This window comes from Arachis stenosperma, chromosome 5, assembly GCF_014773155.1.
Source record: "Arachis stenosperma cultivar V10309 chromosome 5, arast.V10309.gnm1.PFL2, whole genome shotgun sequence".
Classification (NCBI taxonomy): Eukaryota; Viridiplantae; Streptophyta; class Magnoliopsida; order Fabales; family Fabaceae; genus Arachis; species Arachis stenosperma.
This window is the reverse complement of record NC_080381.1, coordinates 138,736,775-138,752,011: the sequence shown is the minus strand read 5'-3', so window position 1 is coordinate 138,752,011 and position 15,237 is coordinate 138,736,775. Positions and strand designations below refer to the sequence as shown.

The 15,237-nt window shown below is 33.7% G+C and overlaps 1 protein-coding gene across 2 annotated transcripts; it reads left to right on the top strand.

Moving 5' to 3' along the window:
- The first annotated feature begins 501 nt into the window (after window positions 1-501).
- Window positions 502-14,839, top strand: LOC130979359 (tripeptidyl-peptidase 2-like). 2 transcript variants are annotated; one of them, XM_057902784.1, is made up of 34 exons: window positions 502-887; window positions 1,656-1,734; window positions 1,841-1,914; window positions 2,423-2,532; window positions 2,636-2,716; window positions 3,118-3,204; window positions 3,545-3,687; window positions 3,957-4,107; window positions 4,188-4,310; window positions 4,447-4,530; window positions 4,619-4,806; window positions 4,921-5,095; window positions 5,194-5,315; window positions 5,411-5,490; window positions 6,135-6,193; window positions 6,583-6,737; window positions 7,417-7,595; window positions 7,946-8,058; window positions 8,127-8,297; window positions 8,853-8,981; window positions 9,093-9,193; window positions 9,268-9,385; window positions 9,786-9,865; window positions 10,129-10,201; window positions 10,863-10,948; window positions 11,033-11,084; window positions 11,158-11,289; window positions 11,462-11,533; window positions 12,101-12,193; window positions 12,335-12,430; window positions 12,732-12,827; window positions 13,402-13,494; window positions 14,151-14,336; window positions 14,540-14,839. In XM_057902784.1, exons 1-34 carry the CDS (start codon window positions 707-709, stop codon window positions 14,696-14,698), a joined length of 3,921 nt encoding a protein of 1,306 aa, XP_057758767.1. In that variant the 5' UTR covers window positions 502-706; the 3' UTR covers window positions 14,699-14,839. The 2 variants fall into 2 exon arrangements, with proteins under 2 accessions (XP_057758767.1, XP_057758766.1); XM_057902783.1 differs by having other exon boundaries at window positions 14,115-14,336.
- Window positions 14,840-15,237: the final 398 nt, after the last annotated feature.

The following is a 15,237-nucleotide window of genomic DNA, read 5'->3' as shown; positions in this document are numbered from 1 at the left end:
ATTAATTATACTTAATTAAAAATAATTTATTTATCTAACATTTCTCTTTCACTAGAGTCAGATTTTTTTTAACTAAAGATAGGAGACTCGAACCTATGACCTCTTAATTAAGTATGAAGAGACTATGTCATTTGAACTATAACTCATTGGCACTAGAGTTAGATTTTTAAAAGTAAAGAAAGTCAATGTTTAATTGTTTACAAATGATTTATTATTAATGACTCTCTTGTTATAATTATTTAACATTTTCACATAAAATTTAATAAAAACAAGAGTAATGATTTTTAAATTCTGCTTGTGAAAGGAGTGGACATGATGAATCAATGAATAAGAATGAAAATTGATTTTAGAATTTAGAATTTTAGATTGTTGGTTAGTGGAATACGTGGTACGTCTGAGTCCACGTCGTATATCTATGGTGCTTACGTGTCGTAACACAGCACGTAAACCAAAGTCCACGTCACATGCACATGAATGAATTCAGATTCAGATTACAGAATTCAGAGTCATAACACGTGATCCTCACTTTCTTCTCTCTCGATTATTGTTACTACCAACTACCTCATCATCGTAATCATAACAATTGATCTGCACACACTCCAACAGACACTACACTCACTGAAGAGTGAAGAAGCTACACACTCTTCTGATTTGATTAATTAGGGATTGGATTTCAGAGAGAGAGAGAGAGAGAGAAGCTAAGCCAATGCCTTGTTCTTCAATAATCACTCCTCAACATAACGATGATGATGATGCTTCCTCCGATTTCAAGCTGAACGAGTCAACCTTCTTGGCCTCACTCATGCCTAAGAAGGAGATTGCCGTCGATCGATTCCTCCAAGATCACCCTAACTACGATGGCCGCGGTGTTCTCATCGCCATCTTCGGTATTCTCTTCCTCCGCGTTGACCTTATTCTCATTCTCACTTTCTTCAACTTTTTCTGTTTAATTTTATTTTTAGTTCCTTTTTGTTAATTTTCAAATTAATTAAGTGTATAGCACTTTGTTTTTCTTCATTACTACTAAGAGTTATTGAGCTTGCATGAGTAGTTTGTTGTTAATGGTAGATAGTGTTAGTGATGTGGTAGTTAGCTCTGTTTGCAGCATTTGTTGAGCTATGCTATAAAAGAAAGCTGAATACAGCAATGATATTGAAATAAAGGAGGAGAAACAGAGTATTTTGTTTCGTTTAGTGCTTTTAAAAAAGGAACATTTCATTTCTTATTAGTATTTCTAATTACTAAAACTCGATGTTGTTGTTGTGTTGCGTTGTGTCAATAACTCAATATACACATATATGTGATGAATGTATCATATACTTGCTTTCCGTGCTGTGTACTTCATGAGCCATGCTACAATGCACTATTAAGCTTGCATTACTATTGCTCTTCTTCTTTTTCCTGTTGTCTTCATGATCAGATTCATCTATCCTGTTTCCTTATATTAAATGATGAATTTTACATACTAGTAATAATGTAAAGTTGTTTTGGTGGCAATCTAATTTTCAGCTACTGGATCTGTGGGATCTAGTTTTCCAGTTTTAAAATGCATTTTGGTGTGCATGTTCTGGTGTACTTGTATGTTCTGGTGTTATTTGTTACAGTTTCACATGATAGTGCAAGTTTGTTCAATTATTCAATCTGCATGTTTACAGATTCTGGCGTAGACCCGGCCGCTGCTGGATTGCAGGTTACCTCAGATGGGAAACCCAAAATTCTTGATGTCATTGATTGGTACAAAGAAAACCTTTTGTTGTTGTTGTTGTTGTTTCTTAGCTGATAACTTTTGAGTTTATATTAGTTTTTAAAATAAATGTATGTTGCTTTTTTGTATCTTCAGTTCTGGCAGTGGAGATGTTGATACCTCAAAGGTGGTGAAGGCTGATGCTGATGGTTGTATTTGCGGTGCATCAGGTTAGTGGTTTGGAATATTAAATACCTTTATATACAAGTTATGATGGTCTGACATTCTTCAACTAGTGAGGCTATATACCATTTTTATAGCCTTTATATGCAAGTTATGATGGTCTGACATTCTTCAAATAATGAGGCTGTATACAATTTTAATTTTTTATCACAAGATATCAATTTAAAACTTATTAACAATGCTCTTGTTCATATTTTCGGAACACATTTGTTCTATTGTGTTTTAATATTAAAGATCAGAAAATACTCTTTCAAACAGTTTTGGTGATTCTTTATTATTTGTTATAACAAGAAGCCCTTTAAGTTTTCCTCCTCCAAATTGTCTGCATTCTTTCTTTCTCCATTCTGTTTTCCCTCTTTGTAACTTTGTGTGCTTGCATGCAATTGTCTTTTTCTTTTTTTGCACAACTTTTTTTCTTGTTAGTCAATGAACTTAAACTGTTCAATTATTAAGCTGTTGTCTGAGGTTAGAGTTCCATGAAAAAATGTTGAACAGGGGCATCTTTGATCATCAATACTTCATGGAAAAATCCTTCTGGTGAATGGCATATTGGTTACAAATTTGTTTATGAGCTTTTTACAGAAGAATTGACTTCTCGTTTGAAGGTAGAATCACAATCTTGAGAAATATTGAGTCTTCTTTTTGGTTTCTTACCCTTGGTAAATGGATCTAATTTCCCTTTTCTTCTTATGAAATGTTCACTGGCAGAAAGAAAGAAAGATAAAGTGGGACGAGAAAAACCAGGAGGAAATTGCTAAGGCTGTAAAACAGCTTCAAGATTTTGATCAGGTTAATCCTCTTACACATGCTAGAATGGTGGAATCTGAATTTGATATGATCTACTCATACCCAGCATTGGGTTTAGTAGGTATCACAGGAATACAGTTCATGAGTTGTGTGAAGATTTTCTTATTTCATTTTATTAGCTTAATATATTTTTCTTGAATTCCATTGTATTTGGATTTTGGAAAATATAAAGTGGTAATTCTTACCTTTATTCTTTCCACATTTTAGCCTGCTATAGTAACCAGTGTTTCTTAAGGGGAAGAAAAAATAAAGAAAAAGAGAGGAACGAAACCAATGAATATAAATAAGCACTATGGACTGCACGATAACTTTCTTCCTACTACTTTTTTTTTTACATTTTACGTTACTATTCCGTGTAACTCAAAATGTTATGCATTTTCTAGCAACATATCAAGGTGGAGGATGCACAACTTAAAAGGGCTCGTGAAGATCTCCAGAATAGGCTTGATCTTCTGAAAAGGCAATCTGAGGTGTGTGTTCAGCATGTTGCATTACTTCATCACTCTTTGGGCATTCCTGCTCATTCCAGTCCTCAAAAACTGGGAATGTGCTATTTATTTCAGTTCATATTCTGTTATAGGACACTAGGAAGTATTAAAATGATGATATTGGTAGAATGGTATATGGTAGTCACTATGAAATGATTTTAGAAGTGCTTTATTTTCACAGAAGCATGGAAGTCATATTTCTTTTCTTTATCTTGAAGGCTCAAACTATAAGATACTTTTATTTTTTTGTTCCCCCACCAAAATGTTGTCATATAATATATAAATTCTTCTCTGACTTTGAAAAGTTAATGCTATTTTTCAGAGCTACGATGATAAAGGACCTGTTGTAGATGCTGTTGTATGGCATGATGGAGAGGTCTGGAGGGTTGCTCTTGACACACACAGTCTTGAGGATGATCCAGACTGTGGGAAGCTTTCTAACTTTGTACCCTTAACTAATTATAGGTACATTTTGTTGCTGGTGTTATTTAAAATAGTAGCCTCTGTTGACGGATAACATAATTATTTTCAAGAAAAGGATCAACATGATAATTTTATTGGGAGAGTTCAGTATGTCCCCATCTTTATTATAGATGAGATGGTCACAAATTAGTTTAGCTAACTACCGCTTAAGAAATAAGATTGTTGTTTGTTTGGCTATTATTATTTTTTTAAATGAGATTAAAATGTTAAGTATGTAAAAAATCACTAACTATGACAACGTATTCTTTCAGGATTGAGAGGAAGTATGGTGTCTTCAGCAAATTGGATGCTTGTACATTTGTTGTTAATGTCTATAACAATGGAAATGTGTTGAGTATTGTAACAGACTGCTCATCCCATGCCACCCATGTAGCTGGTATTGCTTCTGCTTTCCACCCAAAGGTACTGATGTATAATATTACCCATAAAATGGAACTCCTATGCATAACAGGATAACTGTTGATATATGGTGTTGTTTTCAGGAGCCCTTGTTAAATGGAGTTGCACCTGGCGCACAATTAATATCTTGTAAAATTGGGGATTCTCGCTTAGGTTCAATGGAAACTGGCACAGGTTTGATTCGAGCATTGATAGCTGCTGTTGAGGTGCTACGAATGTCCTCTTTTTCTGATTATCCTGGATATTTTGATAATTAAAATGTGATTTTTCTCATTTTGTTTTTTAAAAATAACCATTGTTTTAAGGCTTTTAAGTGATGACCATTTGACATTTCATTTTCAGCACAAGTGTGATCTTATCAACATGAGTTATGGTGAACCAACATTACTGCCTGATTATGGACGCTTTGTTGACCTTGTGAATGAAGTATTCTTCTACACTTGCATTTAAAGTACGCCTGTCATGTATTTTCTTTGCCTTTTCATATTCTCTAAGTTATAAATGTTTTGGTTAGGTGGTGAACAAGCATCGTCTGATATTTGTGAGCAGTGCTGGTAATAGTGGGCCTGGTCTGAGCACTGTTGGTGCACCTGGTGGTACATCTTCAAGTATCATAGGTATTGGTGCATATGTTTCTCCTGCAATGGCTGCAGGTGCCCATTGTCTTGTCGAACCTCCATCTGAGGGGCTTGAATACACTTGGTACATTTGCTTCTCTAAAAATCTTCTAACTGGATAAACTTCTGTACCCTTCTATTTTTAATTTTGTTCTTCTGGTCTTGCATCGTTGCATGATTTATGGAGATAACTTTGCAGGTCTAGCCGTGGGCCAACAGCTGATGGAGACCTTGGGGTGTGTGTGAGCGCCCCTGGTGGTGCTGTTGCTCCTGTTCCTACTTGGACTCTTCAACGACGTATGCTCATGAATGGGACATCAATGGCATCTCCGTCAGCTTGTGGAGGAACTGCATTGCTCATAAGTGCAATGAAGGTTATTTGATATGGTCATTTTGTAGCTTATCTTATTTAGTTGTTGCTACTTTGCACAAATGTATATATAGTTTTATGATGTGTTGGCTCTGCATGCAGGCTGAGGGAATTTCTGTGAGTCCATATACCGTTAGGAGAGCCCTTGAGAACACAGCTGTTCCCATAGGTGATCTACCTGAGGATAAGTTATCCACTGGACAAGGCCTTATGCAAGTTGACAAGTTAGATAACTCTCCCAATATTTACTTTTATGAAATTATAGTAAGTTGTAATTTTATAAGATCTGTACTGACTTAAATGATTTACTCAACGACAGGGCTTTTGAATATATAAAGAAGTGTCAAAACTTTCCGTGTGTTAGATATCAAATAAATATCCAGCAAAGTGGAAAAACATGTAAGTTTAGAGTCTACAGGGACATTTCACCTTCCCTTTTTTTTGTTACAAAGAACGGTATTATCATTTTGGCTTTCCTTTATTTATGGTTGTAGAAAATGCAGTATGTTATTGACTAGAGGTGATTATATTTTCCGGAGAAAATATATGTTCCAGGACCTTATGTTACCTGCGGTGAAGGTTGTCAAAAAAGAATGTGAATTTCCACATAGCTTACATGAAACGAACTTTTTCTTGCCTATAATTGAGTCGGAACTTCCTTTAATTCACTCTATAATTAGTTATAAAGTTACACTGCTATGAATATGAAAAACATGAAAAATTATTTGGCAGAATTAAGAAAGAAAAAATTAAATGGTTAGACTAATCAAGGCCTAAAAATCTCATGTTTGTTAAATGTTGCATGGTTAAAAAATTACTAGCAATCACCGTTAAGCAGTTCAAGATTTCTTTCATCTTTGAATGATTGGTGCATTGACCATGTAGTGTCCCGTGACTAATATGATAACTTGATGCACAATCAAGGTTAAGGGAACGATAAAATTTAAGATAGTTTATGTGTAACTGTCTTGGAGTTAAATGAAGGGCACGTGTTAAATACTGGAAAAAATAATTATATCCTTTTGTATGATTACTGGTGGCAGATCCTTCATCACGGGGCATCTATCTTCGGGAGGCTAGTGTTTGCCGACAATCTACAGAGGTGCGATATTAATTGATTGAATATTTTTTAGTTGTGTTTTTTAAACCTTTAAAATGTGGTGAAACGAAGTACTGGTGACCTATAATTGGATACAAAATTGGATCAACTTGTCCATATTTCATGCAAGTGTAGTAGTCTACCTTGCTTGCAAAGATGACAACTAAAGGCAAAAGAGAAAGTGTACGTAGGAATCTTTTGTGGAGTTAATGAAATTTTATTAACTCCTTTGCATTGATTGATATTGAAACTTGGTATAAAAAATATGTGATTAGTATATTACTCGTGCGTTAGTATAATACTTGCTGTTTAATAAGTATATTGTATATTGTTCAGTAAACAACTGGTAATTGATTTATTTATTTTCTAACTTTTGTTGTACTTATTGACAGTGGATAGTTCAAGTTGATGCAAAATTTCATGAAGATGCCAGCAACTTTGAGGATTTGGTTCCATTTGAGGAGTGTATTGAATTGCGTTCTACTGAACCAGCAGTTGTGAAGGTCCCTGACTATTTGCTGCTCATTCATAATGGCCGTACCTTCAAGTTAGTTTTCATACTACATATATTGGCACAATTTACAATTAAAGTGTTGCTAAAATTATCTGAAATTACTTACATACTTTGATTGCTGTTACATTTTTGCAACTTAGAAGCAGCTGTTTGACAAATTAATAATTATTCATGATGGGATATCTTAAGTTATGCATGGCTCTTTTGGGAGTGGAAATTGTGAGGTGTCAGCCGTGGTTAAAATGCTAATCTCTCTTGCTTGAGTGAAACAATGTTACCATTGTAATCTTTTCAGTGAAGTTAGTTAATCAGTTCATATTATCATAATTTTTATAATTTTATAAGTCATCCTCACCTGAATATAAAAGGTACAAATAAGACATGAAAAGCATAGCTATGTAACATCCCTACTGAAACCAAAGAAATTATCTCATCCCTACTGAAATCAACTGTTGGAAAGGAATGATTAAAAATCCTGGAATTCCTTTCAATTCATATGCACCAGAGCACTGTAAAAAATTGCGGATTGCCATAGAATCTTTGCTTTTTTTACGTGATCCAAAACCTTTAAACTGTGTAAGGAAAAAGTGATGTAAATCCATAGAACAAAATTTTTCATTTGTTTTCTGTTCTTCAATTTCAACTTTCTGCTGAATTATGCAACTTTGTAATTTGTTATGATTACTTACAAGTTATTTATTTTCTCTTTCAGTGTAGTTGTTGATCCTTCCAATCTAGGTGATGGTCTTCATTATTATGAGGTCTATGGTATTGACTGCAAAGCACCATGGCGTGGTCCTCTTTTTAGAATACCAATTACCATAACCAAGCCCCATGCTGTAACTAGTCAGCCTCCAAGAGTTTCATTTTCGAAGATGATATTCCAGCCAGGTGTGAATTAGTCTATTAAATAAATCAGCCTCTGCATAATGCATTCCAACCAAAATATCTTCCCAGTATATCTGATGCTTTTGGAAACTGTAGTGTCTTAGATTGTTTATCACAGCATTCACAATTTTGGCCTAGTTTCTAGATTTTTTAATCGAAGAATTATACTTATTCTCAGTGCATGTGTGTGAGAGATTTGTAACGGGATATAGACTGTAGCAGGAGTGTAATACAAGTTTTATAATTCATACCCATAAGCCCAATCCATATATTAACCTTATCCGAAATAGATAAGCACATTTACAGTACATTGTCTAACACTCATTTGTTTGGTTTATTTTGTTTGTCATTAGGCCATATTGAAAGAAGATACATAGAAGTGCCGCACGGTGCTTCTTGGGTTGAAGCAACAATGAAAACTTCTGGTTTTGATACAGCTCGAAAATTTTATGTGGACGCTGTTCAGGTACAGCATGCAACTTGAAAACAAGGTCAAATTATGGTGATCTTCTTTGACATGTTTTCAATGTCCAGATATGCCCACTTCAAAGACCTCTGTCATGGGAAAAAGTGGTATCCTTTCCTTCTCCTGCCACCAAAACCTTTGCCTTTAAGGTTGTAAGCGGTCAAACATTGGAACTAGTCATTTCTCAATTTTGGTCAAGTGGGATAGGGAGTGATGAGACTGCCATTGTGGATTTCGAGGTAACACAATTATTATTTCTAAGAATATGTTTTCCCCTCCCAGTATTAGGACAGATTTTACTCTTCCTTTTAATAAATTAAAAAATCTGCTTTTCTCTTGAAAGAAAAAATTTTCCCAAGGAACTTAATTATCTTCATATTTCTTTCAGAAAATGATATTGATGATGAATCTTAATTCCTTTTTATTACAGTGGTTGCTTGTACTGTGTAATAATGCTTGACAATTTGAAAACTTTCATCTGTATAATTCTAAAATTCGTCATGGAATTAAAATAGTAAATGTTGAAAAGGTTCAACAGTAAGGGTATAGCAACGTTTCGTGAAGAAGAATGAAACACACACATATTGGACTCCATTGGCATGGCCAAACAATTCATATTCTTTCATATGTTGCACACTCCAGAAAGAATGCATGTTTTATTCATCTGCAAATGGATTTTTCTTGGGCAATATGTGATCTTTGTTAAAGAAAGAATTAAAACCAAGATTATGATGTGTTGTACTTGTATTATTCTTCATTGAGCATCAAATCTTGTTGCTTTCATAAATTTCCAGGTTGTATTTCACGGTATAAAAGTCAACAAAGAAGAAGTCACACTTGATGGTAGTGAAGGACCAGTAAGAATTGATGCTGAAACATTATTGGCATCGGAGGAACTTACACCAACAGCAGCTTTAAATAAGGTTATATTTTTCAAGCTCGATTCTTTTTTTTTTGGCTGTTTTTTCTTTGTGCTGGCGGTTTTAGATGCCAATGAGGTTATCTTATACTCCTAATATATGTTAAACTTGCAGATTAGGGTTCCATATCGACCAGTGGATTCTAAGATTAGTGCACTTTCAACAGATCGTGACAAACTCCCCTCTGGAAAGCAGATACTGGCACTGATTTTGACGTGAGTTATGAATTCTGTTACCTGTATATCACTTAGATGGCCTTCTCTCAGTATTTGGAATTCTAATTCTGCAGCTACAAGATCAAATTGGAAGATGGAGCTGAAGTAAAACCTCATATACCATTGCTCAATGGCCGGATATATGATAATAAATTTGAGTCACAATTTTATGTCATTTCTGATTTGAACAAGGTACTTTAGAGTTTATTTTCTTTTTTCTTTAAAAAATGAATGGGATTGTTTCCATTTTAGACTTTTGTTGTTTCTTTTTCTGTAGTCACATCAATGACAAATTGAGCATAGTTTGTGCTCATATTTTCACATTATTATTTTTTCTTGCTTATTATGTTAAATTACCATTTTGAGAAACAGTAATGATTATTAGTCAGTGACAAGTTGTGAGATATATAACCTATGTATGCTAAAATGATGTTGTTCTTATTATTTCTATATATTTGGAATTTTCTTTTGGTTTACATATATTTGTCGTTTATTTGGGGGATTCAACATCTTTTCCATCTCTGTAACCTTTTTTGTCCTTTCTTTTTTACTTATATTTATCTCTGTTGCTTTTTATCTGTTTGGATTGTAGCGTGTATATTCAACCGGTGATGTCTATCCAAGCTCTTCAAAGCTTCCCAAGGGAGAATACAATTTACAGCTATATTTGAGGTACATGATTTTTCTATAGTATATTTGGTGGGTGAGTAGAAAGGCCGGCATCCCCCTTGTTGGTGAAGGGTTCTGGAAGTTGTTATGTAACTAAATCGTCCATTTTGAGTTGTAAGGTAGCGATTAGAAAACTAATCGTGACCAAGCATCATGTCAAGGAGTTGTAGAAACTAGCAGTTGTATTAGAACTAGTGTATTTCTAGGTTCCTCAACAGATTTATACTTACGATACATTCTATGTTGATGATAATTTATGGTTCCAGGCATGACAATGTGCAAATTCTGGAAAAGATAAGGAATTTGGAGTTATTCATTGAGCAAAATTTGGAAGACAAGGTTGTTTTTATTTAGCAATTTATTTTTTCCCACAAGTTATTAATTGTTGTCAAGTCTATCAATCTTTTCCACTCTTGACTTTTAACTAGCATATGATTATATGACACTCGATAAACTCGGATAGCAATAAGCCATTCCAAGTTAAGGGGATAGTTTATTGAAAATATTTACCTGAATATTTACAATTTGGTGATGTCAATGACATATCCAATCATGCAAATGGGATAGTTATACATAAATTGGAGAAGGTTTCTTTAAAAATCTAAGAGTAGGGGATTTCTCTAGTATCCTTAAATTTTTTTAAGGGCTAAATTTATTTATTTTTTCTTAAGAAAAGTTTTAAAGTTATGCGATAATGGCGTAATGCTTAAAGAATAGTCACTCATTTATTAAAACGTATTGATATTTGATACCCTTAAAATTGTCATGCATATCAAAGGAATCACCTTAAAAAAGTGGAATTAAAAATTTCTCAATACGCATTCGCATATTTAAAAATGGTATGTAATTTTGAGTATTGAATATGCCTCCATATAGGCATATAGTCATCTTTGGTTGTATCATAACACCAGGTGAGGTTAAAGATTTTATACACAGTATTCAAATTCAGATTATACAAACTCCTTGTAGTCATTTATTTTTTTCTTGTCTGTGTTTCCAGGAAATCATTCAGCTATCCTTTTTCTCTCAACCTGATGGCCCAGTGATTGGAAATGGCTCCTTTAAATCGTCATTCTTATTTCCAGGGTATGAATGGGTTTCTATTCCTTCATAACTGCCTACATTTGTATGTTTTCTTTTGTTGTCATGTTGACTTTTGTTTATTGATAGTATAAAAGAAGGATTTTATCTGGGTCCACCACCGAAAGATAAGCTTCCCAAGGTATATTCTCCTTTGTTAACCTTTTGGATATTGCCACTGATAATATATAATCCTGTTTGTAATATTTGTGCAGAATTCTACACAAGGTTCTGTATTGTTAGGGGCAATTTCGTATGGAAAACTATCATTTTCTGAGGGGGAGAATAAAAATCCAGAAAAGCACCCTGCATCATATCAACTATCTTACATAGTTCCCCCAAATAAGGTTACTCTCTACCTTTTGAAGCTATCTTCCTTAACGTCTGTTTTCTTTGTGATTGTGCTTCACATGCACATAAGTTCTGGTTTGAATTAGCAACAAGCTGTGCTGTAGTCAATTTATATATATGAGTTAGCTTAATATCTAACAATACTTTCATATTGTCTTTTGTTAAAAGATTGAAGAAGACAAGGGCAAAGGTTCTTCCAAATCTTCCAAGAAGACTGTTTCTGAACGTTTGACAGAAGAGGTATGAAAGCAAAGAGACCCTTCTTTTCATTTTGTTTTTCCCCTTATTTAATCCAATCAATTGCATTGTTATCCGCATTTTGGAATGTTATATTCAAACTTTGCATTGCATGAAGTAATATTACTTGCTCGCAAATATATTAAACAAGTACAACTCAAGGAGTCAAGTTTAAGTATGTAGAGATGGAATTTGGCAAGTACTTCTTACATAATTATTTTATTGAGTTGCCGACTATTTGATGTTAAGTCAACGGGATTATTTAGTGCAAATTCTATATGTTGATGCCATTATTGAAAACAGCTACTTCTGAATGTTGCAGTATTTTGAATGGTGTTGTATGCATGCATCTTTGTCTTTAAGTATGGTGCATTTACTATGAAACTAAATGTGGCAAATATCTTCTTGCTCAATAATGTATAGTACTATTCCATTTCTTTACAGGGACCTCCGTAGTCAACATTTCCTTATATTTCTAGGTTATCATAATGTTGATTTTATCATGTATGTTACAGATATTTTTTTGTCTTCTTTAGTAATACTTTAATTTTTCCTTGACCTGCCTATCAGGTGAGAGAGGCAAAAATACATGTGCTAGGAAGCCTTAAGCAAGAAACTGATGAAGAGCGCTCGCAGTGGGAAGAGCTAGCTACCTCTCTTAAAGTCAGTAAAGAAACTTGTCTGTTTTTATTTTTATTTTGGTGGTAATCAAATTTGTTTTTTGCCTTCTATTTTATGCTAAGGTTATTGAGTTCTCTGTATTCAGATTAAACAAATTAGTTTTGTGTGTATATTTCCTCTCAGTCAGAATATCCAAAATACACGCCACTGCTTGCAAAGATTTTGGAAGGTTTGGTTTCTAGGACTGATGTCAAGGACAAAATTGATCATGACGAAAAGGTAATTTTTGTTGGAGTTAATGTTTAATATGAATTACCTTCCCTCCCATCTCCCAAACTCAATGTTAATTTTTTTATTAAAAAAAAAGACATCTTTACTCAATAGTTTCCAATATTAAGATGCAATACCATCTTATTGAATATTAGAGGAATAAAACTAATTATAATTAATTTGGAAGCATGATTTAGCTATTGTGAAATTTCGATGCCAGTCCAACTGTTATTTTCATAAGAATTTATCCTATAGGGGTTTTTGCTGTTGTTTACATAATAACTATGAATATCATTATTACATTTTGCAGGTGATTGATGCAGCAAATGAGGTGATTGACAGTATAGACAGGGAAGAATTAGCAAAATTTTTTGCACTGAAAAATGATCCAGAAGATGAAGCAGAGGTGATCAATTCTATCCCAGTATTTTTAGTTATTCCGATAACCAAGTTTTACAGATGTTACCAAAGAAACGTAATGTTAGGAAAAGATCGTATGATGATACACATATGTAATCTGTTGTTTACATAGAATCCGGATTTGAACTGGTGACACGAGGATTTTCAGTCCTCTGCTCTACCAGCTGAGAAGTACAGTAAATTGATGGAGCAAGTCAGAGACTAATCACAACTAATCGGTCTTAAAACAGTTGATGGCTACATATTTAACAATTAGCATATTCTAAATCTCTCAGTTCTTACACCTTATTTTGTATAAAATGCAAGATTGGTGACAACAAAGCCTGGTTGTTATTGGTTTATGAAACTCTCCACAAACCTTAAAAATATAGCACCAGGGATTTAACTACAAATTATTTTAATGTAAAAGTTGGGTGAAAAATATTATTACCATTTTGTTATGTTGATGGCATCAAATATTGCTCGATTGTTTGTCATTCATGTCCCCTATATGCTGAAAAATGAAATTTCTACTCTCACAAGTCACAGCGTATAATGATATTCCAATCTCTCTTCTGTAGGATATCAGGAAAAAGATGGAAACAACTCGTGACCAGTTAGCAGAGGCATTGTATCAGAAGGGGCTTGCGCTGGCAGAAATAGAGTCTTTAAAGGTAAGAGTTTCTTCATTCTTATTCTGATCATGTTTTCTTAAGCAATTACTATACAGTTTCAACTTTCAACATTTCTATCATGCATACTTAACAAAGTGAAGAACCATGCTTATGATTGTTTCATTTCTTTGGTTAACAGAAGGTCAACTCTTAGTGTAAACAGTACCATATATCATGAATGCAGATGGTATTGCATATGTCTGCGTAATCTGTCGCATTGGGTTAAAGCAGTAGTGCTGCATGGCAATTAGCTCCAAGAAGTGAGAGATCCCTGTAAAGCGTGTCAAATTAACTTCTTTTCTTATACATGTCCCGTAGATATCATATGGTGTATGCCATAAATGCTACTTTTCATTTAACCTAAAGATTCAAATAATGTTTTACATAACTATAATTATTATGATCAATTGATGATCATGACGATTAACAACATAGTTTCTTCTTTCTTGAGTCTGCTATGCTGCTATGAAACTTTCTCTTATGTAGTCTACTATGGTTAGTTTCAGTCATCTGCATTATTGTTCTGATGAAAATGTTAAAGTGATTCATTGGCCTGAAACGAGTCACTTTTCCATTATGCTAGTGATGACATTTATTTATTTTTTTTTATAAAATAAAAGTTGGCAGACTTGACGACTTGGTGTATATTGTCAAAGGAGGGAGATACAGAAGGTGCAAAGAAAGACGAGGACAAGAGTGGTGACCAATCTACACATGATCCAGACTTGTTTGAAGAGAATTTCAGAGAATTGAAGAAATGGGTTGATGTCAAGTCCCCAAAATATGGAATCCTGTTAGTAACGCGCGAGAAGCGTGCTCAAAGGCTTGGTACAGCATTGAAGGTATCCTCTCCTTCCTTGTAATGAACACTGATTAAGTTTTAAAACACACAACTTGTGCTGAGATAGATCATTCTTCAGAGAATCTATGCTCATGAAGCAACTCTCTTGTCTATTTTCCAAGCCATTGTCCTCCTTATTTTGGAATATGGTTGTTATAAATCACTAGGGATCCTATTTGAACATTTTTCTCATCTTGATTTCAGGCACTCTTGGACCTAATTCAAGATGATCCAGAGCCTGCTAAGAAGAAATTCTATGAACTGAAGCTGTCTTTGGTTGAAGAGATTGGATGGACACATTGGGTAACATATGAAAGAGAATGGATGCTTGTCCGTTTCCCTCCAACCTTGCCCCTCTTCTAACTTCTACAACCCTCTTAACTGTGGGGTGTATTGTATTTTAGACAGCAATACTGTCCATTTTCATCAATAATATTCTGTATTTGTGAGAATAGAATAATTCATGTAATATTATACGTTTGTACGTGTGTGTATGTAACATCATTTTCATTTTGTAATAAAATTAGCTTCCCCTACCATATAAGGTTTTCTCCTTAACTCCAATAATGATGTAGGGTTTTGTTTTCCCTTCATATTTAGACATCTTATATATGTGCAATTTCTCAATTTCGAACTCCAGTTTAGATATAAATATTTAAAAGTAATGTTACACATCCAAATTTTTTTATGAATTAAGTTTAACTAAATTAAACAATAAAATTTAGAATAATACTAGTCACAACTGATTTTTGTTATGTTAGATCAATTTGGTTGGAGTAGTTAACAAAAAGACTTGAATATATAACATTATTTATATAAATATTAGAACAAACTAAGAATATATCTTCATTCTTGAACAAGCTTAGAATTTAATTATTTTGTGTATATGAATGATAACTTGA

What these genes read in the sequence shown, in the direction of transcription:
- LOC130979359 (XM_057902783.1), top strand. Translation starts at nt 707, where the DNA reads ATGCCTTGTTCTTCAATAATCACTCCTCAACATAACGATGATGATGAT. An exon ending in CGAAAGATAAGCTTCCCAAG is followed by an intron (nt 11,085 to 11,157) that starts GTATATTCTCCT and finishes ATATTTGTGCAG; the next exon opens with AATTCTACACAAGGTTCTGT. An exon ending in CAGAAATAGAGTCTTTAAAG is followed by an intron (nt 13,495 to 14,114) that starts GTAAGAGTTTCT and finishes ATAAAATAAAAG; the next exon opens with TTGGCAGACTTGACGACTTG.